At 52.1% G+C, this 25,128-nt stretch overlaps 1 protein-coding gene across 1 annotated transcript; it reads right to left on the reverse strand.

Annotated features, from left to right (window-relative positions):
* Window positions 1-906: 906 nt before the first annotated feature.
* LOC308268618 (leukocyte immunoglobulin-like receptor subfamily B member 3A) lies at window positions 907-24,647 on the reverse strand (the record flags this gene model as incomplete). Its single annotated transcript, XM_080703728.1, has 17 exons — window positions 907-1,043; window positions 5,444-5,746; window positions 5,893-6,177; window positions 6,353-6,388; window positions 6,555-6,687; window positions 11,535-11,641; window positions 12,250-12,300; window positions 13,020-13,187; window positions 13,328-13,452; window positions 22,131-22,263; window positions 22,507-22,770; window positions 22,911-23,195; window positions 23,243-23,395; window positions 23,515-23,817; window positions 23,962-24,246; window positions 24,412-24,447; window positions 24,614-24,647. 17 exons carry the CDS (start codon window positions 24,645-24,647, stop codon window positions 907-909), a joined length of 2,838 nt encoding a protein of 945 aa, XP_080559854.1.
* Between the last annotated feature and the right edge of the window lie 481 nt (window positions 24,648-25,128).

Genomic DNA, 25,128 nt, shown 5'->3' on the forward strand with positions numbered 1-25,128 from the left:
AAGTATTTGGGAAGCTGGGAAAGGAGGTTCATAGGTTTGAGGCCAGCCTCAGCAGCTTGGCAAGACTCTGTTTAAAAAAAAAAAAAAAGGGGCCTGGCATGGTGGCGCACGCTTGTAATCCCCGTGCTTGGGAGGCGGAGACAGGAGGATTGCACAGGTTCAAAGCCAGCTGCACTGGCTTAAGAGACCCTGTTTCTAAATAAAAATATAAAAATAGGTCTGGGAGTGTAGCCTGGAGGTAGAAGGGCTTCCAGGAACCCCAGTACCACACACAAAAAAATAAATAAAATAAATAGGGGTTGGGAGTAGCTCAAAGCTAGAATGCCCCAGTGTTCAATTCACCCTACCAAAAATACACACACACACACACACACACACACACACACACACACGCGCGCGCGCGCGCACATCATTTGCTTTTATATTAGCCATCAGTGAAGAGTGGAATTTGAAATTAAAAAACCCAATTCCAGTTCTGTGTGTGGCTTCTGAGCTCTGTATAAGTGACTGGGGTGGCATAAATCAGGACTTTTTATGTTAAAAAGTGACTTTTTTATAGATACAGTTCCCATTTTCTCATAAGACTGCTTTTTCATACACCACGACATCGATTCTAAAACATTTTATTGTAGGAGAAACTACACAAGAGTGTCCAATGAACACGGAAGGGTTTGAGGCTGCAGAGACAGGGCTGACTGAGGGAGAGTAGCACAGGACAGGGTTAGCAGCAAGCATGACAGGGGTGACTCAGTTCCAAGCCCAGCTGGTTCCCTGCACAGAACCAGAGCCCTGCTCCCTGGACATGCTCAGAACACAGTCCCCCATGCATGCTTGGGTTTTCTTCCAGGACCTTCTGCGTCATCAGATTCATCAAGGGTCTAATTGATGTCCTGTTCTCTCTCCTGTTCACCTCCTGGCCCCATCGCAGGTCCTTCTCTGACTGTGCAGATCCTGAAAGAGCAGCAACCCGAGGACCACCAGGACCAAGCCAGCCACGCCCATCCGGATGAGATTCTCCACGGTGTAATCCTGGGGCTGTGAGGCTGCAAATTGTGGACACAGAGGTCAGAGGTCAGGGCAGACCCAAATCCCCCAGGACCCCTGCATGTGCACCCAGGGCACCTGCCTCCCTGGACAGGACTTCACTGTGTCCAGTCCTTCACCGAGGAGTCTCCCTGGTCCCTCCCCAGGGTCTGAGCTGCTTGTGATGGGCTGATGGTCTCAGATGCTCCTGAGAACCACAGACCAGGAGTAGGAAGGGTGAAGCGTTGAAGAGACCGAACCTTTGCCCTGGCTCCAGGTCCTCCTGTCCTGTTCTCATGACATGGCTTCATGCAGATCCTGCAGGAGCCTGTCCCTGCTGGGGCAGCTCCCTCTGTCTCCTTGGTGGATCCGCAGCCTCTCTATGCTCTGTGAGCTCAGAACTTGTGTCTGAGTCACGTTGGAGCCACGTTTAGCTGAGACCCAAGAGCTCAGGATCAGAGAGAACAATGGTCTCTGAGTCCAGAAACTCATTTGTGCTGTGTGCTCCCTGCTCAGTCTTGGACAGAGGACCAGGCAAGCTAATTCCTAGAGATGAGATCCCCCTGATTGAGCAGCTAAGGACTCAGGTCCAGAGCTGAGGGGTTAAACCTCAGGGCTCCTGGGGGTCAGGAGCACAAGGGGTGAATGTCTGCACTGCCCCTCCATTAACCCACCCAGTTTTCCTTTAATTTATCATTCTATAGTCAGAAACAACTGCAGTGCAATATACACGTGTAGAAACACACACATAAATATGGATATATATATATTTTTTTGTGGTACTGCGGTTCCTGGAAGCCCTTCTAACCTCCGGGCTGCACTCCCATGGGCTACACTCCCAGACCTATTTTATGTTTTTGGAAACAGGGTCTCTTATGCCAGCTCAGCTGGCTTCAAACCCGTGCGATCCTCCTGTCTCCGCCTCCCAAGCGCGGGGATTACAAGTGTGCGCCACCACGGCCGGCAGTATGGATATATTCTAAATGATAATATCAGTAGTGTATAAAATAGCATTTTTAGTTTTTAGAAGTGTAAACCTATGTTGAATGAACAATAAAAACATGCCAATTCAACAGTGTTAAGAATGTGTTTGCCGGGCGTGGTGGCGCACGCTTATAATCCCTGCGCTTGGAGGTGGAGACAGGAGGATTGTCCAGGTTCGAAGCCAGCCATGCTGGCTTAAGAGGCCCTGTTTCCAAATGTAAAAAAAGTATAAAATAGGTCTGGGAGTGTAGCCTAGAGGTAGAAGGGTTTCCAGGAACCTCAGTACCACCAAACAAAACAAAACAAAACAAAACAAGAATGTGTTTGAATTACAGTAGATAAAAATATATGTAGATACATAATATATATGATAAAAAATAAATATTTATAGATTAATATTAAAAGATATAAACATAATTATATATGCAGATATTTGAAGCAAGAATATTTGGTGTACAATTTAGAAATGAACAGAAATTTTTATATTTTGTTAGATGTAAATATTATCAGCAAATGAGAAGTAATTAAAAAGCAATTAGGAGAATATCCCAAGTTAATATAAAATAAAACTAATGCACCCAAACCAATTGTGGTCTTATATTTAATTGTTGTTTCAAAATATGATAACAAAATTGTACTTATCAATCATTAAAATAGTTAAATACATTTTTGCAGCACTGGAGATGGAACCCAGGGACATTCTACCTCCGAAGTATACTCCTAGCCCTACTTTTTATTCTTTATTTTGAAATAGTCTCACTGAGTTGCAAAGAGCCTCACTAAATAGCTGAGGCTGTCCTGTCTCCTCCTCCCAAATGCTGGGATTACAAGCGTGCACAACCACGCCTGGCTTTAAGTAATTTTAATATTACTCGTGGATGTATTCAGTTTTATGAATATAACTTGAAAATATTTCTAAGCTTCATCCATAAACCTCAATGTTAAACACCTGGAATGAGACGACTTGATATCAAGATGTCATTCTCCATAATTAATGTATAATTTAGTCCATGTAAGACAGGAGTAGAATTACTTGCTTTTAAACCCTCAAACCAGCCGGGCGTGGTGCCGCACGCTTGTAATCCCCGAGCTTGGGAGGCGGAGACAGGAGGATCGCGCAGGTTCCAAGTTAGCTGCGCCGGCTTAAGAGACCCTGTTTCCAAATAAAAAGTATAAAATAGGTCTGGGAGTGTAGCCCAGAGGTAGAAGGGTTTCCAGGAACCCCAGTACCACCAAAAAAAAAAAAAAAAAACCCAAAAAACAAAAAACCCCCTCAAACCAAATATCTTATACTGTTTTCACTTTTAAAAGTTTTAGGGAGAGGAACCATGCATTAGTGTAACCCAAAAGTGCAGAGTAGGAACAGATTGAATTGCACCGAGAAGCAGAGCACTGGTCTCCTGCACCACTCCAGTGCACAGGTGCACAGCCCTCCTTAATCCAGGTGAGCACTGAGCACAGAGGCGGCCAGGTGATGGTACCCAGGCCTGGGATGCTTCACTCTAAGGGAGCCTGTGTTTTGATGCCCAGCCGCAGTCATGGCCTGAGCAGCCTCCTCCACAGGTGTGGGTGAGGGGCTGCACCCTCAGGGCACCTCAGAGGGAGAAGTCAGAACTGCCAGAGGGCGTCGGCTGTCCTCTCTGACTTGCCCGGCTGCTACCCTCCCCTGTGGGCTTCAGCATTGTCTCCGTTAAAGGTCAGGCCTGGACGTCATGTCCTGCGCCCAGCCCCTCTTCTTCCTCTCACAGGTCCTCTGGGTGCAGGCTGGGGTCACAGGGAGCTGCGTCTTATGGAGGCTCTCAGTAGAAAATCTCCATGACTGTGTCTGATCCTCAGAGGAGAGACTAAACCAAAAGGGCTTTATCCACTTTGGCTGTTTCCAAAATACTGTGGCCTCCTCTTACCTGAGACCCCAGGGTTGATGGATAATGTCACACAATCCTGCCCAGCCCAGCTTTTCCATCCTGACAAATCAGTTGCTGAGAGAGGCAGGAGAGGAGTAGACGGGGCTGGAGAGGCGTCTAGGGTGTGCCCTGCCCAGAAGGTCAGAAATGAAGGGTCCTTGGGGGTCCCCTCTAGGCACCTCCGTCTCATTAAGAGGGGGCCCAGGACAGGAGGGCAGGCTTTCTAAAGAGGTCAGCCTCCCAAGGAGAGGCTGAGCCCACACTGACCCCTGCAGGTCTCCCAGGCCTGAGGTCCCAGCCTCCATGGGGAATTCTGCCTGGAACTGCTGAGCTGGGGACTCTGATCTCAGATGCAGGGGTGATGGGCTCCCACTCCTTGGACAGAAGGAAGGTGTCCATTGAGCTCTGTGACTGGCCCCACAGGGTCACGTTCTCTCCTTGGAAAACATGGGGCCTCGTTACAGAGAAAGGGAGGTTTAGCCAGGGAACCATCCTAGAGAAAAGGAGAAGGAGTCAGCTGTGCCATTTGGTTCTCAGCTGAGACCCCCCCCCCAGGGCCTGTCTCTGAGGACCCTCCGTGTCTCTGTTTGTCTTGGTTTCCTCTGATTCTGCCCTCCCCTGTCTCTGTCTCTCTCCCTCTCTGAGATCCCATTCACCCTGGCTACCCTCTCCCGAGGCTCCTCTGGAAGGTCCTGTGCAGAGCTGGAGTCCTTGGCTGTACCTACCCGGATCCTCACCTGAGAACAGGATTTATTTTTTATTTTTTATTTTTGGTGGTACTGGGGGTGGAACCCAGGGGCTCTTCTACCTCTGGGCTATACTCCCAGACCTATTTTATACTTTATTTGGAAACAGAGTCTTACTAAGTTGCAGAGAGCCATGCTAAGTAGCTGAGGCTGGCTTCAAACCTGTGCAATCCTCCTGTATCAGCCTCCCAAGCTCTGGGATTATAAGAGTGCGCCACCACGCCCGGATGAGAACAGGATTTTAGGGGCTCGCTGGGGGCTGACCACAGGTCATGTCCACCATAGCATCTGTATCAGCCGCCATGGGAGCGGCTCACAGGGCCCAGGGGAAATTGGTCCTCGAGAGCCCAGCCTGGGGCTGCCGGCCAGGGAACTGGGAGAGGTCACATCTCCTTCCTGGACTGAGTGAATCTGGCATAGCTGAAGTCAGAGCAACACTGAAAGGTGAGGTTCTCTTTAGGGGTTAGGACAGGGCCCTGTGGGTTCAGGAGGGACTGCTTCCTAGACACTCCTGGAGTGAAGGAGAACTGGGCAGAGAGGGTTGGTTCCTGCTAAACACCTGCTTCCTCCCATCTGGCCCTGAAGGTCTTTCTGTCTCTCACATCTGGGTCTCAGACTAAGGAGCTCTGAGTTCCCTTCAGACATCCTCCCAACTGGAATCCCTTGGGACCATCCATCATCCATCCATCCATCCATCCATCCGTCCGTCCGTCCGTCCGTCCGTCCATCCATCCATCCATCCACCCACCTATTCATTCACCATCTATCTACCCATTCCTTCCTCACCTGATACTTGGAGCTCCAGGGGGTCACTGCATACTGACCACACCTGAGGGGTTCTCCTGTAATATCCGTAGCATCTGAATGTCCACCTGTGGCCAGCGGACACAGGGCCCACAGGGAACAGGGCCTGCACCCGTCCATTAGGTTGTTGCTGAGAGTCCAGGGTCCAGGACAGCTTGTGTTCTCCATCCTGGATCAGAATGAACCTGTCATATCTCTGCTGTGAGCCACACTGGAGGGTCACAGTCCCTCCTGAGGCCACCACAGGGCCGGGCAGGGCTGAGAGGTTGGGGTTGCTGTAGACTCCTAGGAGAAGAGGAGGCAGCATGTTAAATGGGCTCACACCTCTCACAGTATCCTCGTGGGACTGTGTGTGAGAGGGGGACACTCCTAAAAATAGACCCTCTCCCTGAAGACAGGACCTGTGGCCACGTCCCCCAATTTCCTCTCACCTGTTACCACCAGCTCCAGGGGGTCACTGTACTCTGACCAGCCAGCAGGGCTGTGATACAGACACCAATATCGCCCCGCGTGGTGCTCTGTCACGGAAGGGATGAAGAACATGGTCTCGCTCCCAGGCTTCAGTGGGGGCTGCATGGCCCAGGATCCTGGGCTTCCCTCTTTTGACAGATGGTATATCTGGGCCTCCAGGGACCCCTTGTACCAAATGGTCAAGGGCCAACTCTTGGTGATCACAGAGCCTGGCTTAGCCCAGAGCGCGGGCTTGGGGAGGAACGCTGAAAGGAGATCCGAGGCTGGGTCCAGGATGCTCCCCACTCAGATCCCAGTTCTCTTCCCAGGACCCCAAACCTCCCAGCATCAACTCACATACGATGCTCTTCACCCCACTGCTCACGATGGCCCCTCGTCCCCAGTGGGGCACAGGGACCTGGGACACTGGGACACACTCACCTGCCTGCACTGGGGTCCTGGGGCCCAGACTCAGTCCTGGAAGAGAGTTCCCTGTGAGAGGTTTGCTCCAGGGCCTGGGCAGCTCCGGTCCTCCCTGAAGACTCTGAGACCTTGATGTCCTGCTAGACCAGGGCCTGCTGTGGGCTGGGGCCCCTCCCACACCCTCCCGGAACAGGCGTCCCCTCCCCTCCCCAGGTCTCACCGAGGCAGAGCAGGGCAGTGAAGATGGGGGTCATGGCGTCCCCTCCCAGTGCTCTGGGTGTGCAGAAGGAGGAGACCATGGTGCCCAGCAGGAGAGATAATGAAACGGAGTGTGGGCCCTTGGGGGCAAGGTCCTGCAAGACATGTGGTTGTCACATCATGCAGCCCCGCAGGAAGGGGAACTGATACCCAGGATCATGGCTCTCATTTCCCTTGGGCTGGAATGGGTGGGCACCAGTCTCTCAAGACAACTCAGACAGAAACTAGTCTCCTCTCACCCCATCCTCCATCTGCCTGGTCCCTCCCCACCAAGGGCCAGAACATAGTGTCAAATACACCTGGTGCTTCCTGAGCTGCCCTTCCAGGTGAGGGAGATCAGGTCTGGCCCTTCCCCTCAGAGCCTCCCCATGGGTGGACCCTCGTAGGTGAGTGGTGCCTGAGACCCAAAGAGGCTCAGCCATGGTTCATTTTCAGACCAGGGTAAACATGGGTATGGGATGTGAGAGGCTCATGGCGTTGGACAATGTCTGTGCCCACTGAAGGTCCCTTAGGCTGGGTGTGGTGGTGCGTGCATCATGTACTCCCAGAGCTTGGGAGGCTGAGACAAGAGGGTTGCAGAATCATGGCCAGCCTCCACGACTTAGTGAGACCCTCCTTCAAAATAATAATAATAATAAAAAGCAGGTACATACTTGTAAACTCAGAACTTGGGATGCTAAGGTAGGAGGAATACATGTTTGAGGCCAGTCTCAGCAATTTAGCCCTCCGCAACTTAGTGAGACCCTGTTTTACCATAAAAAATAAAATAGGCCTGGGAGTGTAGCTCAGTGCTAGAATGACCCTGGATTCAGTTACCAGTAAACACACACACACACACACACACACACACACACACACACACACCACTTTCTGTTCTTAGCATTTAGAAATAGTCCAAATGTTTGAAATCTACAGGGAAGTCCCCAGTGGAGAAGAATGGGCCTTAATGAACAGAGGCCCACGCTGAGGCCCCTGGAGTCCTGAGTCTTCCAGGGGACTCAGAGGAGAAGGAGGTTACTGCCCTGTGGGAGTGGATGTGGGGCAGGTGTCCTGCAAGTCACCCAGGAGGGGCAAAAAGCTGTGCTCCCCTCCCCTGTTTTGCAAGAAAAATTGGATGTATTTGCCCATATATTTATCTTTGTTTAAAACTTTTACTTTTTTGTGCTTTTATTGGTGAATTACAGTCTCTCATTATAATGTAAATCATGTTGACAATGACATACATGCACACAGCACTTGGTGCCCCTATATTTATCATTGTGTGTGTGTGTGTGTGTGTGTGTGTGTGTGTGTGTGTGTGTTACTGAGGATTGAACCCAGGGGCATTCTACATCCAAGCTATATCCCCATCATCATCATCATCATTATTATTATTATTAATTATTATTATTAATAATTTGCAGTACTGGAGATGGAACCCAGGAGCATTCTACCTCCAAGCTACATACCCAGCCCTATTTCTCCTTCTTTCTTTCTTTCTTTCTTTCTTTCTTTCTTTCTTTCTTTCTTTCTTTCTTTCTATTTTATTTTATTTTTGGTGGTACTGGAGTTCCTGGAAGCCCTTCTACCTCTGGGATACATTCCCAGACCTATTTTATATTTTTTTATTTGGAAACAGGGTCTCCTAAGCCAGCGCGCGCGGCTGGCTTCGAACCTCTGCGATCCTCCTGTCTCCACCTCCCAAGCGCGGGGTTTACAAGCGTGTGCCACCACGCCTGGCTTATTCTTTATTTTGAAACAGGATCTCTCTGAGTTGCAAAGTTGCAAAGGACCTCACTAAGTAGCTGAGGCTGGCCGCGAACCACTATCTTCCTGTGTGTGTGTGTGTGTGTGTGTGTGTGTGTGTGTGTGTGTGTGTGTGTGTTTTACTGGAGATTGAACTCAGGGGAATTCTATCTCTAAGCCTTACTCCAGCCCTTTTTATTTTTTGTTTTGAAAGAGGGTCTCACTAGGTTGCTAAGAGTCTCGCTAGATTCCTGAAGCCTCAGGAACCTGAGATCCTTCTGTCTCAGCCTCCCAAGTACTGGGATTACAGGTGTCATCACCACACATGGTTTAGGAACAAACTGTATAGATTTATGTTGTTCAAAACCTTCTCCAAATTAGTAGAGGCCTTTATGATGATTATTTTCTTTCTTTTCCTTTCTCAAAAAATCCTTTTAGAGATGCAGTCTTAAGTCATTGATTTTCAAACATATTTGTATTTCAAAAGTTTTATTTGAGGCTTTCATGTAATCAAAAGGTCCTTCACTTCATGCACCGCATCAGATGTGATATGTCATTTTTAAATTACCATGCATTTTCCCCTTTTTGATTTTAATCTTTAGTCTACTGGTTATTTAGAAAATAAAATAGTAGCCGGGCCATCGGAGCCTGCCGTGAGGCAAGGCCAGTGCTGGGGCCTCCGAGGCCAGGATAAGAGCCAGCAGAGGGGTTAGGCCGGTGCAGGGGCCAATGGCTGGCATTAGAGCTTTCCGTGAGGCAAGGCCGCTACTGAGGTCTCTGAGGCTGGGATCGGAGCCTGCCGAGGGGTTAGGCCAGTGCTGGGGCCTGCGAGGCCGGCATCGGAGCCTGCCATGAGGCAAGGCCGATGCTGGGGCCTCTGAGGCCAGGATAAGAGCCTGCTGAGGGGTTAGGCTGATGCCAGGGCCAGCGGCTGGCATCGGAGCCTTCCGTGAGGCAAGGCTGCTACTGAGGCCTCCGAGGCCAGGAACAGAGCCTGTCGAGGGGTGAGGCCGGTGCTGGGGCCTGCGATGCCGGCATCAGAGCCTGCTGTGAGGCCAGGATAAGAGCCAGCCGAGGGGTTAGGCCGGTGCCGGGGCCAATGGCCGGCATCGGAGCCTGCCGTGAGGCAAGGCTGCTACTGGGGCCTCCAAGGCTGGGATCGGAGCCTGCCAAGGGGTTAGGCTGATGCTGGGGCCAGCGGCCAGAATCGGAGCCTGCTGTGAGGCAAGGCTGGTGCTGGGGCCTCCGAGGCCGGGATAAGAGCCTACCAAGGGGTTAGGCTGGTGCCGAGGCCAATGGCCGGCATTGGAGCCTGCCGTGAGGCAAGGCCGCTACTGAGGCCTCCAAGGCTGGATCGGAGCCTGCCGAGGGGTTAGACCGGGGTTGGGGACAGCGAGGCCATCATCGGAGCCTGTTGTGAGGCAAGGCGGGTGCTGGGGCCTCTGAGGCCAGGTTCGGAGCCTGCCGAGGTGTTAGGCTGGTGCCGGGGCCAACGGCCAGCATTGGAGCCTGACAGGAGGCAAGGCCACTACTGGGGCCTCTGAGGCTGGGATCGGAGCCTGCCGAGAGGTTAGGCCGGTGCCGGGGCCAATGGCCTGCATCGGAGCCTTCTGTGAGGAAAGGTTGCTACTGGGGCGCCGAGGCCAGGATCGGAGCCAGCTGAGGGGTTAGGCTGGTGTTGGGGCCAGCGAGAACAGAATCAGGGCCTCCCATGAGGTAAGGCCACTGCTTGAGCCAGTGAGGTCTGGATCAGTCCACCGGGTAGCCAGGCCACTACTGGGGCCGTCAAGAATGGGATCGACACTTGCAACACGGCATGCACAGAGAAATATCGCAGAAAATAAAAATCAGATGCTTCCCCTAATCAGCAATAACTAGGAGGAAAGGGGCAAGAGGAAGAGGTAGAGCTATAGAAATGGCCCTATAGTGAAGCAATTAAGGTGACCAATCAGAGGGTGTGGAATAGGGGAGGATGGAGCCTCTTTAAAACGCAGGAGGTACATAAACAAATGTATCAAAGTTAACCACCAAATAAGCATGGGATCGAGGGAGGGGGAGAGAATGGGATGGGGGCTGGATGAGGGCTAATTGAATGATGTGTGCTTCTATATCCTCTCAAGTCTTGTACTCCAATGTGATATATGACTACAATGCACCAATTAAAAAAATAAATTAGAAAAAAACACAAAAAACAAAAAACAAAACAAAAAAAAATAGTAGCCGGGCGTGGCAGCACATGCTGTAATCCCAGTACTTAGGAGGCTGAGACAGGAGGATCCGGGTTCTGGGCCAGCTTCCACTGCTTAGTGAGGCCCACCAGGCTGTCCCTCTGCCTGTCCTCTTGTGCTGGTCTGTCCTTCATGTCCAGCTTGGTCCTGACCCGGGGGGAGGAGGGCGGTTTCTCCACACTTGCTTCTGGAGCGTTTCACCTGGACATTGGTCCCTCCCTGCCGTGCCTGTCCTTGGAGGTGGTCGCTCTATGGCTCCCTTTGGCTGTCACTCAGCGCATAGGACTCACAGTGAGTTTTCCGCATCGGTCAGCTCAGGGAGCCCCACAGACCTTCCAAGGGCCTCAGGAACAGCCTCAGAACCCAGGGACCTGCAGGACACAGCCCTGCCAAGCTCTGCACCTGGTCCCCAGACACCCACTCCTCATCCATCTGCTGCGGCAACACTGGGCCTCACGCTGGTCCTGGACAGGTGATTGTGCACCCACCGGACCTGAAACATGTGTCCACTCAAGTGGGGTGCACTGCACTAAGATCCTTGCACAGTGTTTTCCTGTGTTTCAGCCTCTGCTCAGACCCTGTCCTGGGCCCCCTCCTGAGCGTTGTGTCTCCACGCCTGCTCCTGCCCACAGCCCCGCAGGACCTTGTTCAGAGAGAGGGGCACAGCACTCCACCATCTGGGTTCTGGACACCCATGGTGCTGCCTCGGCCCAGTCGGTCTGTCCCAGATGTGCGTGAGGATGCGCTCCGCAAGTGACGCACTCGCCACACAGCAAACTCTCACAAAGGAGGGGACAGGTACCCGGATGCCTCAGGTGGCCTCTGTGCAGGTGGAATCCATGCTGAGTCCTGGAGAACAGGAGGTGGTGGCCCAGTGACACCTGCACAGCCCTTGCTGGGTCCTCTGAGGCCCCTGGCATATGGGGCCCTAAGCATAGCGGGGCACTCCCTGCAGGTGACACCCCCAGGTTCTCCCACTTCCTACTCACCCTCTGTCCTGCATTTTCCCAGATGCCACTGTCCCAACAGGAGGAGGATGAAAGCAGGAGGAAGGTCATCGAGGCCCCCATCACAAGCTTCAGGGGCCTGTCCTGTCCTTGGGCAGGAGTGACATCATGAGAATGAGGAGCCATGCCAGGTAAGTGAGCACCCTCTCTGCGCAGGGCCCGGGCTGGGTCTTCTCCTTCCTCACTTCCAACTTCCAAAGTTGTGCAATGTGGGACTGCCACCCCCACCTATCAGTTCATAGAGGAGGAAACTGAGGCTCAGAGAGGTTAAGCTTCTGTGCCCCGGGTCCCCAGCAGGAAGCTGAAGGGCTGGGATGAACCCAGGGAGTCTGACTTCAGCCTCCTTCATCCTCCGGAGCTGAGCCCTGAGCTGCAGGGAAAGATCCTGAAGCCCCTGACTCGGCCCTGCGCCCCCTCCACTGTACAATGTCACCATCACTGGGCAGAAGATACAGGCCTGATGCAGAATCAGGTCCTGGAGGCTTCTTGGGGAGGCCTCTTCTCCCAGGAGGTCACAGCCAAGGTCAGCACTGAGAGCAACCTGAAGGTCTGTGCGAGGCCTCTCCTCTACACTTGGAGAAACTGAGGCCCAGAAGGAAGGGCTTGGCTAAGGCAGCATCTGCATGGGAGGCTGCACCCATCTCACCACTCAGCCCTATCCAAAACCTACCTACTCCTACCAGAGCCCCTAACTCACCACTTGGGGGTGCTGACTCTGTGGGGGTGAGGGGCAGGTCCTCAGGTCTTCCTGGGGTGGGGCGGGGAAGTGAGTACTGGGCTCCCTGTTCCCTAGGTTAGTGGCTGCTGCTCCCCTAGGCTGGGCCCAAGCATCTCCCCCTGCCTGGACACCTCCTTATGCAGCCCAGTCTCTAAGCCTCTGGGAACCTGGGTCCCACCCATGTCTCTGCCTAAATGCCAAGGCCTGTGGACACAAGCCCAGCTGAAGCTGTAACTAGTGCTTAAATGGGCTGAGTGTGTCTCCAGGCAGCATGGGGTCACATGAAATTCTGGGCAAAAGAAGCCTGAGCCCCATCACATGTGGGGATGGGCCCCAAGGGCGGGGGCTGAGACTGCAGAGCATGCTGGGAAGGAGGACCTGGGAAGGGTGATGGGCAGGGCCTTCTAGGGACGCTGTCTCTACTCAGTCTCCTGCCTCTTCCCTGGGTCAGGCCCCTGAGTGATCATTTGGGCTCAGAGAGGATGTGGTCAGGGCCCCTCACCTGAGACCCTGAGCTCCCTCAGCCACCTCCCACCAGAGATGCTCTGGGAGCTCAGCTCATGGCAGCCTGTCTGGGGCTCTGAACAGTGTTAGTGTAATGATCTGGATTTCTCAGCTGAGGCCTGGAGCTCCAGAGGTCACTGGGGTTTGACCACATCTGGGGTATGTGGTAGTAATAGCCACAGGATCTGAAAAACCAGCTGTGGTTGAGAGTCATAGGCTCATAGACAACAGAACTTGGACCTGACCGTTGGGTTGTCGCTGTGAGTCCAGGGTCCAGGACAGTTTGTATTTCCCCTGCTTAGCCAGACAGAACCTGTCCAATCCCAGCCAGGAGCCACACTGGAGGGCCACATTCCCGTTTGTGGCCACCACAGGGCTGGGCAGGGTGGAGAGCCTGAGTTTGCTGTAGGCTCCTAAGAGAGCAGGAGGCAGGGTGTTAAATGGGCTCCCCTCATTGGCTGGCTGTGAGATGGGACACCCCTGAGAGCAGACCCTCTCCCTGAGGGCGGAGCCTGGGGCTGGAGTCTCTAGGGGTCACTGTGCTCTGACCAACCAGCAGGGCTGTGATAGCAGCAGTGATATTGCCCTGCATGATGCTCTGCCATGGACGGGATGGAGAACTTGGCCTTGTTCATGGGCTCCAGTGGGGTCTGTCTGCCCCTGGGCTCTATTTCTTCTCTATACAGAGATTACTCCTGGACTTCCAGGGTCCCCTCACACCAGATGGTCACTGGCCTCCTCCAGATGACCACAGAGCCTAGCTCAGCTCCGAGGGTGGGTTTGGGGAGGGCCCCTGCAAGGAGATAAAAGGCTGGGTCCCAGGACATTCCCCCTCAGATCCCAGATGAGGCCCCTTCCCCCACGTATGCCCACCCTGAGTCCGGCCCGCTGTTCTCTGTCCTGAAACCTCAGGGGCGGAGGTCCGGGCAGAAAGTTGGATCTTGGGGGAGGACTCACCTGCAGCTCCTAGGACCTCTGGCCCAGACTCAGCTCTAAAAGAGAGCTCCCTGTGAGAGGTTTGCATCCCACTGTGGGGCTGATATATTTTTTGTTTTCTATTTGCGCTGCCTGATTCCCAAGTCCCTTCCCACCCAGCCTGTGCCCCCTCCTGCTTCCACACTGACCGAGGCAGAGGAGGACAGGAAGAGTGGACGCCATGCCGCCTGCCCCACAGGATAGGCAAAGCCTGGAAGTGGCCAGTGAGAACTGCCGCCGCCTTCAGGGTCCCCCAGCTGTGCACCCAGCACCCGGGATGGCCCCTCCTTGGCCTGGCTCTGCTTTCCCCAGAGCAGGGCTCAGGAGGGTCCAGGCCCATGGAACCATCTTAGCCCAAAACTGAGGTCAACAAGGTTGCAAGTCTCTTCCTGCCCAGCCTGAATACTTCTCTGCCCATAAAATGAAATAAGGCTGAGGGTGTAGCTCAAAGGTGGAATGTACCCTAATTTTATCCTCAGGACCACAAGAAAGAAAGAAAGAAAGAAAGAAAGAAAGAAAGAAAGAAAGAAAGAAAGAAAGAAAGAAAGAAAAGAACTTCATGGTGCAGATAGACCACTTCTCTGAACTCTGAAGACTGGACTCTAGCTAGATATTCAGTGTCTGATTTCCAACACATCTTGGTGGGAGTCTGTGGTGTCACATGACCTCCCCATCTGCTTGTCTTCTTTCTTAGTTGATTTGTCTCAGGTATTTTCTTACAGTAACACAGTGCTGACCCACACAGTAGCTGATCTAAATGGCTCTTCTCCCTGCCCCCAGGTCCCCATATCCCATTTTCCCAGTTTGTTCTGTAGAGGTGAGGAACGACTGGTCCCAGTTGCTCAGAGTCAGCTGTTGCAGCGGATCCACACACACCCGCGCTGTGTGGCTGAGGCTGAGGCTCTGCTTCTCTGTGCCCTGGAGCTGGGGGTCCCTGGAGGAATATGCTGTGCTGCCTGACACAGGGGTTCCATGCTCTGCTCCACCTTGGGGTCTTTTTCCTTCTGTGCATTTTTCAGTGATCACAGGACTCCTAGTGATAATGGTGACCCTTGAGCACAGTCCAGGGATGCAGGCATGTAAGCTGCCCTCTGAAGGCCTCCTTTGAGGATGTAGGATCTGGCCAGGGCTAAAAGTGAGCCCTGTTGTGGACTTGAGGAGAAGGACTGCAGGGCTTCTCTGAAGCTCAGAGTGCAGCCATTTCCCCAAGATCCCTGGGAGCCACAAATGTCCCCTGGGTCCTGCATGAAAGAAGAGCCATCAAGACCTCAAGGAGGCTTGAGGGATCAGAGCGCAGGGAGCTTCCAGCAGTGCCCTGGGCCAGACCCCCTCCCTGCTGTGCGGAGCTCTGCTCCTGGGGACCAGCCTGGACCACGGAGGCGCTTGCTGATGTCCAAGAGCTGTTGTGCTCGTGAGCTCTCCATCCCACACAACAGTCAAATGGATCCACTTGGAGGAGGAACACTAAATCTGGCTCAGAGCTTCGGAGGTTGTAGTGAGAAGGCTGGGCCCTGGTGCTCTGGGGGAATTCAGGCAGCTCAACATGGCAGGGGCAGGAGGAGAAGCCAAGTTCTCAACTCATCATTGACAGGAAACAATGACAGAGGTCAGCCAGGGTCCATATCCCTTCAAGGCATGCCGCGGTGACCTCCTTCCTTCCTCTAGGCCTTTCCTCCTAAGGACCCACCACCTCCCCCAGGGCCACAGCTGGTGACCAAGCCCTTGGCATGTGGCTGGGTTCATCGTGTCCATCTTGGCCTCAGCAAAACCCCCAGGTCTGTCTAAGGCAGTGAACACGCTCCCTTGTTCCTCTTCACAGCTCCAGTCCATAGGCTTGATACCGCCCTGCTTCCCTCAAACACAAGTGACCAGCACAAGCTCAGAGGAAAGGGCCAGGAGATGAAGGCCCCGCATGCTGCGAGTGGCTCACATCTGGGCCCTCCCTAAGCCCCACAGCAAAGCCCAGGGCGTTCATTTGTTGAAAGCTTGTGTTGAGACATTTTGTTCTGGCACCTGCCATATCTAATCTCTACACTCTCCCCAAGTCACTAAACCTTATCAGTCCCTTTCTTTATCTTCCAATCTGTGCAAAAAGTTCCACAAGTGCTAACAATTGTACAAATCAAAGAGCCAATATGATAACAGCAGAGGGCTGAGTGTGGACAGCAAGCCCTGCATCCCAGAGCGAAGCTGTGCCCGGCCTCTCCTCCCCCTCAAGGGCACTTCCTCAGGACAGAGGTGGAGGCGGCAAAGCTTGGGTCAGGCCTAGTGCAGGTGCCAAGACCAGATCCTGCTCGGAAGCATCTTGCTGCTCCTGCCCACGGATGACTGGGAGTGGGGAGGAGGAGGATTACTGGAGAGAGGAAGGGAGAGGGATGGGGCAGACCCTGCATGGAGCAGGTCCTCTGCACCAGGCCCCCTTCTGACAGAGAGTCTTTCTTCTTTGTGAGCACACCTTATCCTCTGCTGGAGAGGGGGGCGTCTTTGTCTTCACATTCTAGTCCAGGAAATTGATGCTTCTTGAGTTTAGTGAATAGAATGTCCTGAACCTCACAGGGATCCTCAGAGTATGAACCCAACATTTTATCTTTTAAAGACAATGTCTGGTTTCTCACCAGGCTTGGTGTTGGCTTCATGGGGACCTGGACTCTGGGGACAGCCTGATGTATATATGTGCTGTTCTAGAGGTTGCAGTGAAATGTGTTTGGTGTGTGAGGGGAGAAGTAATTCCCCCACCACAACCACACAAACATAAAAACAGAAAAACCGTGGATTCTTGTCCTAAGCTAAGAATAAATATGCATAGCTTGGACAGTTGCTGAAGATTTAAAGAAGTTTATTAAAAAGATAGAAATATAGGATATAGTTACAGCCCAGTGCCCGAGAGAGAGGGGCACGGGGAGGGGGGCAATTCGAATGAAAATACCACTGAACTCCAGTTTACTAAGTGTTTTATCCTGACCAAGTCCACGGTCCTTTGATCTGTAGATATGCTAGCCTGGTATCTCTAGCCCTGTCTCTGTTGTCTCCAGCCAGTTTTGGGGCGGGAGGAGGGAGCAGTCCTGTCTCCAAATACAGGCCTCTACTTTTTGTTTCCCTCCCAAGATGTGTGAAATTGTTTCTCTGGGATCTAGGATTTTTCAGATTTCCCTTAGGCCATTTGTTTCTCTTTTAGAAATGTAAAGAAGCCTTTATCCTGGCTCCAGCTTTCTTCTTTCTCTTTTAGAAATGTAAATTACAAGTCCCTCCTTTCTGCTAGCCCTGGCTTTTTTTTAGTATAAAAGATATATTTTTAAAATTGGAAATCTTTCCCAATACTGATATATTAATACATTTTAAAACCTCTTTCCGATACTAGTACACTAGATTTTTTTTTTTTTTTAGCTGTGACCAGGATCTCCAGGACATCCCAGTGTGGTGAGCATGGGAAGAGATTGTGGATCTGAGAGTGAGTTGTGGTCACAGGGCTAGGGGTGAAGGTATTAGTGAAATATCCACTCAGAAGTTCAGGTGGAGGGTTCTAAGCCTTTTGCATAGTTTGAATGCAAAGATTAAAATGGGATTGGCTGTATAGAGACTTGTCCCACCTAGGGGAGCCAGGGGCTTAGCCAGGATGGTGGGAAGGGCTTTTGGAGACATGAACCCATTATGTGTCACCAGATCACCTGGCCAGAAAGAGTCCTGAAGGGACAACTCCAGCAGAGGTGACCTGACCCCTGTGGACCCATCCTCCCAAGATGTGCCTGGTCTTGGAACCTGGCCTGGGCAGCTCAGCCTGGACCTAACAATCATGAACTCAGATTCCTGAGGGTTCCCACCTGCAGCCCGGGCAGGCCTTCCCACCATGACCCTCACCTGCTATACCTCTAGCAGTTACCATCACAGAGGGAGGGGTGAATTTGAGGGACATTGCTTTTTTTGTAAGACAGCATACAGATCCCAGTACAGTTGCAGTGTGAACAGGATGTGGTTCATACCTACACAGCGCTCTGCGTCCTCAGCCCACAGCCCAGTGGCCAGCTGCTCTGCACCCTAAGATGGGGGGCTGGTGGGGGAAACTGTCAGAGAAAATCAGATGTCACACAGTCCAACCAAAACTAGCTCAGCCCCACCCCTGACCCCCTGAACACCACTGGCTGTGCTCTGAACCACCCCTTTGCTGATTCCAGAATTCCTGCCGAATCTATAGAGCATCACCAGGAGTGAGGCATCTCAGCACACCACATTGGGTTTAGTGGTTTCAGAGTGGGTTCTGATTTTGTCAGTCTACTCTGTTACTTAAACCAGATTCTTTGTGCAGCTGAAGATGTAGAGAGTCGATTGAAGGAGGGGCCAAGATGGCGGTGGCCATGATCCCATGTAGCAACAATAGTGGGCAGCAGCCAAATAGGACATATATTCTTCTGAGAAACCCTGGACATCAGATTTTGGCTTACTATCTGATTGGGACAACATATACATTTATAGCCATGACTTCCTACCTAAAATATAAGAGAGAAGAGACGGACCAAGATGGCAGAGACAGCAGTGGTGGCAGCGGCCAGTATTTGGAAGAGGTAGATAAATCTAATCCAATCCGCCTCTGACTGTTGGAGAAAACTTCCCCCAAAAAGACTTCTCCTGCTCTATGTTGCGGGGGGTGAAAAGTGCGTGGTGTGTGTGGGGAGAAGTAATCCCCCCCCCCCCACCACACAAACAGACAAACAGAAAAATCGTGGATTCTTGTTCTAAGCTAAGAATAAGTATTCATCGCTTGGACCATTGCTGAAGATTTAAAGGAGTTTGTTAGAAAGATAGAAATACAGAAAATAGAAATACAGCCCCATGCCAAGATGGCATGAGGGGATGACTCGAATGAGTACACCAAAGGAATTACACGTGGACTTGGCCTTTTATATCCATGACCTCCATCTTGTTTGCGTGACTCTGACGTAGTGAACGTCCCTGTAAGGTACCTCCCCTAGCAAGGTGTGGTGAGGTGTCTCCTTTCATGAAGGGCAAGGTCAAACCCTGCCCCATCCTCCCTAGATCATCATGTAGATCTGTCTTTAGAAAGAGGAAGCCCTAGCTCTCCTCTATTGACTTGTTGATTACTTTGGCTAGATTGATTTACATTGGAATAGCTGTCTGTTTTTAGGCTGAAACCAAGTCCTTTCTTTATCCATGTCTGCCTCCATTTTGACACAACTATTTTGAAATATACCAATTATTTTCTTTTGAAATATATTAATAATCAGAGCTTTCCCAAATCTTCCTAGGCCATTCCCCATACTGGCACACTCTACATGCTCAGGAATTCTGGACAACATACTATGTAAGAAAAGCGCTCGGGAGGAGGGCCAAGATGGTGGTGGCAGTGGCCAGTATTGGGGAGAGGCAGGTAGATTCATTCTAATCTACTCTGAACTTTTGAGGAAATCTCCCCAAAAGTAGACTGCACCTGCCCCACATGCTCAGGAACTCTGGACAACATACTATGTAAGAAAAATGTTCGGGGCACGTCAGATGGAGCCTGCATAGTCAGGTCGGCCGGCGCCGCGTGTTCCGAGAGCCAAGGGTGCTCCTGGCTGCCGAGCTCCTCTGTGCAGTACCAGAGCTAGGTGAGCTTGGAGCAGTAGAACCTGCTCTCCGTGGTGAAGCTGTGGGTCTCCACCCTTGGAAGGGAGATAAAACACATTGCTACTAGATAATTGGGCCCCCAACGCCTGCAAAAGACACGTACTGTTTTCTTCCTTTTTTTTTTGGTGGTACCTGGAAACCCTTCCACCTCTGAGATACACTCCCAGACACCTATTTTTAAAAATATTTTTTATTTGGAAACAGGTCTCTTAAGCCAGCATGGCTGGCTTCGAACCTGTGCGATTCTCTTGTCTCTGCCTCCCAAGCACAAGTGTGTGCCACCACACTTGGCTTACTGTTTTCTTTTATTAAAATATATTGAAGAGGGAGGAAGATGGCGACGGCTGTAGTTACAGCTACAGTGGCGACCACGGCCACAGCGGTGATGGTTAGCAGCGGCTGGATAGGATATGTATCCCCCTGAGAAGCCCTGGACAACAGATTTTGATTGAATAACTGATTGAGACAACACACAGAAACATTTCCAGTCATGACTTCCTATCTGAAATATAGGAGAGAGAGTGGAAAATGGCGGAATTAGAGGCACGACGGCAGCACGGTGCCCGTCACTGCAAGAAAAGTGATTTTTGGAGGGATATCCCAGAAGAGATCAGAAAGCAGACTGCTCCTGCCACACATGCACAGGAATACTTAACAACAACATACTCTAGGGGAGACCAAGAAGATAGTAGCAGCAGCCAGTATTCAGGAGAGGCAGACAGATCCAACCAAAGCCACCTTGAGTTTTTGAAGAAATCGCTCCCAAAGTAGACTGTTCCTGCCCCACATGCTCAGGAACTCTGAACAACATACTATGTAAAAAAAAGTTTTGTGGAGACAGACCAAGGTGACCGGTAGTGGTGGCGGCCAGTATTCGGGAGAAGCAGCTGGATCCAATCCAATCCACCTTGAATTTTTGAAAACATCTCCCCAAAAGTAGACTGCTCTTGCCACACATGTGCAGGGATTCTGGACAACATACTATGTAAGAAAAATGTCCGGGGCAAGTTGGAGGGAGCCCCGACCATATTGTTGGGCCGATTCACTACACCGGGTCTCCTGGGAGACCTCAGCTCATGGCCACTGTGATCCTCTGTGCTGCGCTGGGGGTCAGGGCGTGCTTGGAGCAGCATATCCCGCTCTTCATGGTGAGGCTGTGAGGCTGTGAGCCTCTGCTTTCAGTGGGGAGATAAAATTCATTGCTGCTAGGGAATTGGGCTCTCAGTTTCTGCAAATGACACGTGCTGTTCTCTCCTACTTTGTGTGTGTGTGTGTGTGTGTGTGTGTGTGTGTGTGTGTGTAGGGAAAAATGGGAACCTCTGTAAACATTATGCCCACAGTGACAGTAACCAGAGCCTGCCGGGCAGCGAGGCCGGGTCTGGAGCCAGCAGCTGGGCCTGGAACCTGCTGCATGGTGAGGCCAGTTCTGGAGCCAATGAGGCCGGGCCCAGAGCCTGCCGCGGGGCAAGGCTGGGTCTGGAGCCAGTGAGACTGAGCCTGGAGTCTATTGCGCAGCAGGCCTGGAACTGGGGCCTGCCTCACAGCAAAGGGCCAGTGGGTTTCTTCAACTGTGTGGCCAGGAAGCTCTAGAAGCTGCCGCTGCCTCACCCAATCTCTCAGCAGATTTCCAGATCCAAGTAACCTCTATTTTTTATTTTTAAAATTCATTGTGAGTGGATCATCCTGTCAAAGTTACTCACCTTCTGCCTTTCAGGTTTTCAATAAGTGGGAATAAGTGTGGAGAAATAGAAGCTCTAATACATTGTCGGTGGGATTGCAAGTTGGTGCAACCACTTTGGAGAACAGTATAGAAGATCCTCAGAAGAAGGAAAATGAACTTACCATATGACCCAGCAATACCACCTCTGGGTATCTACCAAAAAGAATGAACACCAAAATACCAAACTATTGCATGAACAACCATGTTCATAGCTGCACAGTTCACCATTGCCAAACTGTGGAACCAGCCAAGATGTCCTTCAATGATTAAGTGGATTTCAAAACTATGGGATATGTACACAATGGAATTTTGCCCGGCCATAAGGGAACACAAAATTATGGTATTTACAGTGAAATGTCACAAAAAAGGAATTCAGATGCTTTTTTAAATGTGTAAAATATTAGGAAGAAATGGGTAACAGGAGGAACTCTAGATGAAGGGACCCTATAGAGGAGCAATGAAGGTGACATATCTGAGGGGATAAGAGGGAGGATAAGAGAAACTCTTTAAAGCACATAATGTACTTAAACATATCAAAGTCAATCAGGAAGCCAAGCATGGGTAGAAGGGAGGGGGGAAGGGGTTAGAGATTGGGTAGGGGCTGATTGGGTGATGTGTGCATGTATATCTCCACAAGATTTTTATCCCATTGAGATATATGACTACAATGCACCAACAAAAATTTATTAAAAAAAAAGAAGTAGAGGGTCAATGATATTCATTATGGAATGTGGTAATTACAAATAGCAGGATATGTTCATGAAGTACAAGAGAGAGTGAAGAAGTTACAGGTGCTTAGGGGTAAGAAAAGAAGGGGACCAGTCTCAGAAAGTCAGGAACAATTTAATAAAAGCTTTTTTTTTTTTTTTTTTTTTTTTTACCTAGACCACCACAGACGGATCCACATATCTAAACCCTGTCACCCCTCCACATTGCCACCAGACACTTCCCCCATAATCCTCTGGGTTTTCTTTCAGGAACTTCAGGATCATAAGATTCAGCTCAAGACTCTCAGCAGTGTCCTGTTCTCACGCCTGTTCACCTTTTGGCACCATCGTGGGTCCTTCTCTGGCTGTACAGAGCCTGAAACAGGAGAATCCCGAGGACCACCAGGACCACGCCAGCCATGCCCATCTGGATGAGATTCTCCACGGTGTAATCCCGGGGCTGTGGGGCTGTGAATTTTGGAAACAGAAGTCATAGGTCAGGGCAGACCCAAATGTCTCCAGGGTCCCTGCATGTGCACCCAGGGAACCTGCCTCCCTGGACAGGACTTCACTCTGTGTCCAGCCCATCACTGAGAAGTCTTAGTTTCCTCTCTCGGGTCTGAGCTGTTTGTGATGGGCTGTGTGAGGCAAAGGAGGGGTTTCCTCAGCTAAGACCTGAAGCTCCAAGGGGTCACTGGGGTCTAACCACACCTGGGATTTGTTCGCATAATAGCCGTAGCATCTGAATATCTGCCCAAGTAACACTTGGGGCCATGAGGTTCACAGAGACCAGCGCCTGGACCTGCCCGTTGGGATGTGGCTGTGAGTCCTGGGACCAGGAGAGCTTGTGTTCTCCTCCCTCAATCAGAATGAACCTCTGAAAGCCCAGCCAGGAGCCACACTGCAGGGTCACATTCCCTCCTGAGACCACCACAGAGCTGGGCAGGGCTGAGAGCCAGGGTTTGCCATAGGCTCCTAGAAGAGGAGGAGGCAGCAGTTAAATGGCTCACACCTCCCACATCACCCCCAGGGCTGGCAGTGAGAGAGGACACCCTGAGAGCAGACCCCTCCCTGAGGACAGAGCCTGGGGCTGGGGTCCCCAAGTGTCCTCTTACCTGTCACCACCAGCTCCAGGGGGTCACTGGGCTCTGACCACCCAGCAGGGCTGTGATAGTAACAGTGATATCTCCCTGCCTGGTGCTCTGTCACGGAGGTGATGGAGAAGTTGGCCTTGTTCCCAGGCTTCAGGGGGGTCAGTGATTCCCGGGGTGATAGGCTTCCCTCTTCAGACAGATGGTACATCTGGGCCTCCAGGGCCCCCTCACACCACATGGTCACTGTGCTCCACAGGGTGATTACAGAGCCAGGCTCAGCCCAGAGCCGGGGCTTGGGGAGGGTCCCTGCAAGGAAGTAGCAGGGGAGGTGGGTCAGCTCTGAACAGGGGCACCGTGAAGGTCACACGTGGGGATGACACAGAAGCAGGTCCCTGAGGAGCAGAAGGGCTGCAGGAGCCACGTGAAGACCCGTCTCTGTTCTGGACCCTCCGGCTTTCCATTCACCGTCTCCCTCATTTTGACATCTGGTCTCAGGGCCTCCTGCTCTTGGCCCCAGTGGGCTCAGGAGTCCTGGTTCCCCTCACCCAATGGGACACTCAAGCCCCCCCCCCCCGATCATGTGTCAGGTCCTACATCACTCAGGGAAATTTTGGTGCCTCCTCACCTGGAACCAAGACCTCCAGGGGGTCACTGGATTCTGACCACACTTGCGGAAAGTTCCTGAAATAGCCATAACATCTGAACGTCCAACTGTGCCTGGGTATCATGGGGCTTATAGGAAATAAGGCCCGGGTCCCACTGCTGGGATCTTGCTGTGAATCCAGGGTCCAGTAGAGCTTGCGTTCTCCTTCCTCAGTCAGAATGAGCCTGTCAAATCTCAGTTCGGAGCCACACTGCAGGGTCACATTCCCTCCTGAGGCCACCACAGGGCTGGGCAGGGCTGAGAGCCTGGGTTTGTCATAGGTTCCTAGGAGAGGAGGAGGCAGTGAGTTAAATGGGCTCATACTTCACAAGTTATTCTTCAGGGCTGGCTGTGAGAGGGGACACCCTGAAAGCAGACCTCCTCCTTGAGGGCCGAGCCTGGGGTTGGGGTCCCCAAGTGTCCTCTCACCTGTTACCACCAGCTCCAGGGGGTCACTGGGCTCTGACTTGCCAGCAGGGTTATGATAGTAACAGTGATATCGCCCTGCATGGTGCTCTGTCATGTATAGGATGGAGAACTTGGTCCTGTTCCTGGCATCCAGTGGGGTCTGTCTGTCCCAGGGCTCAGTCTTTCCTTCTCTATACAGGAGGTACTCCAGGGCATCCAGGGTCCCCTCACACCAGATGGTCACTTGCTGCCCACAGCTGATCACAGAACTTGGCTCAGCCCAGAGCCTGGGCTTGGGGAGGGTCCCTGCAAGGAGATCAGAGGCTGGGTCCCAGCACCTTTCCCCTCAGACTCCAGCTCTCAGCCCAGGACCCTCCGTGTCTCCCCAGCATCAGCCCATCACCGCACTGCCCACAGTAGCCCCTTGTTTCCAGTGAGGAGCATTAATCTGGGACACTGGGACACACTCACCTGCCTGCACTGGGGTCCTGGGGCCCAGACTTAGCCCTGGAAGGGAGTTCCCTGTGAGAGGTTTGTCCTGGGGTCTGAGCAGCTCCTGTTCTCACCTGAGCCATGGAGCCTGGGGTGTCCTGCTGGACCAGGGCCTGGCTGTGGGGTGGGACCCCTCCAGAACAGGCTGTCCCCTCACTTCCACTTCTTCCCCAGGTCTCACTGAGGCAGAGCAGGGCCGTGATGGTGGTGGTCATGGCGCCCCGCCCAGTGGTGCCCACCAGGAAGGATATACACACGGAGTGTGGCCACTTTTGAGGCTGGGTCCTCCTCGTCACGCAGCGTCACATCGGCATCCTCACAGAAAGGGGAACTGCTCTCCAGTTCCTTCTCCTTTCCCCAGGGTGGCAGCTGGGATGGGCTCCAACCTCTCTGCAGACCCTTCAGGTTAAAGGTGTTTCACCTGAAACCCCATCCTTTATCTGTTTGTCTTTGCTCACTTAGGGCCAGGACTTTATGGCAAATAGACTTGGCACTTCCATTGCCCTTCCAGGTGAGAGAGATCAGGGCCGGCCCTTTCTCTCAGGGTCTTCCAATGGGTTCCTTCCCCACTCCAGACCATCCATCTGCAGAGCACTGTGGGGTCCCCACCATGGCCAGTTATCAGCCCCGCCCTAAAGATGCTGCCAGGAAGATGCAGGTTCCTGCTGCAGGTGAGCATAGAGCAGCAGAGATGCT

The sequence above is a fragment of the Muscardinus avellanarius genome (genome assembly GCF_963383645.1).
Source record: "Muscardinus avellanarius genome assembly, chromosome: 10".
Taxonomy (NCBI): domain Eukaryota; kingdom Metazoa; phylum Chordata; class Mammalia; order Rodentia; family Gliridae; genus Muscardinus; species Muscardinus avellanarius.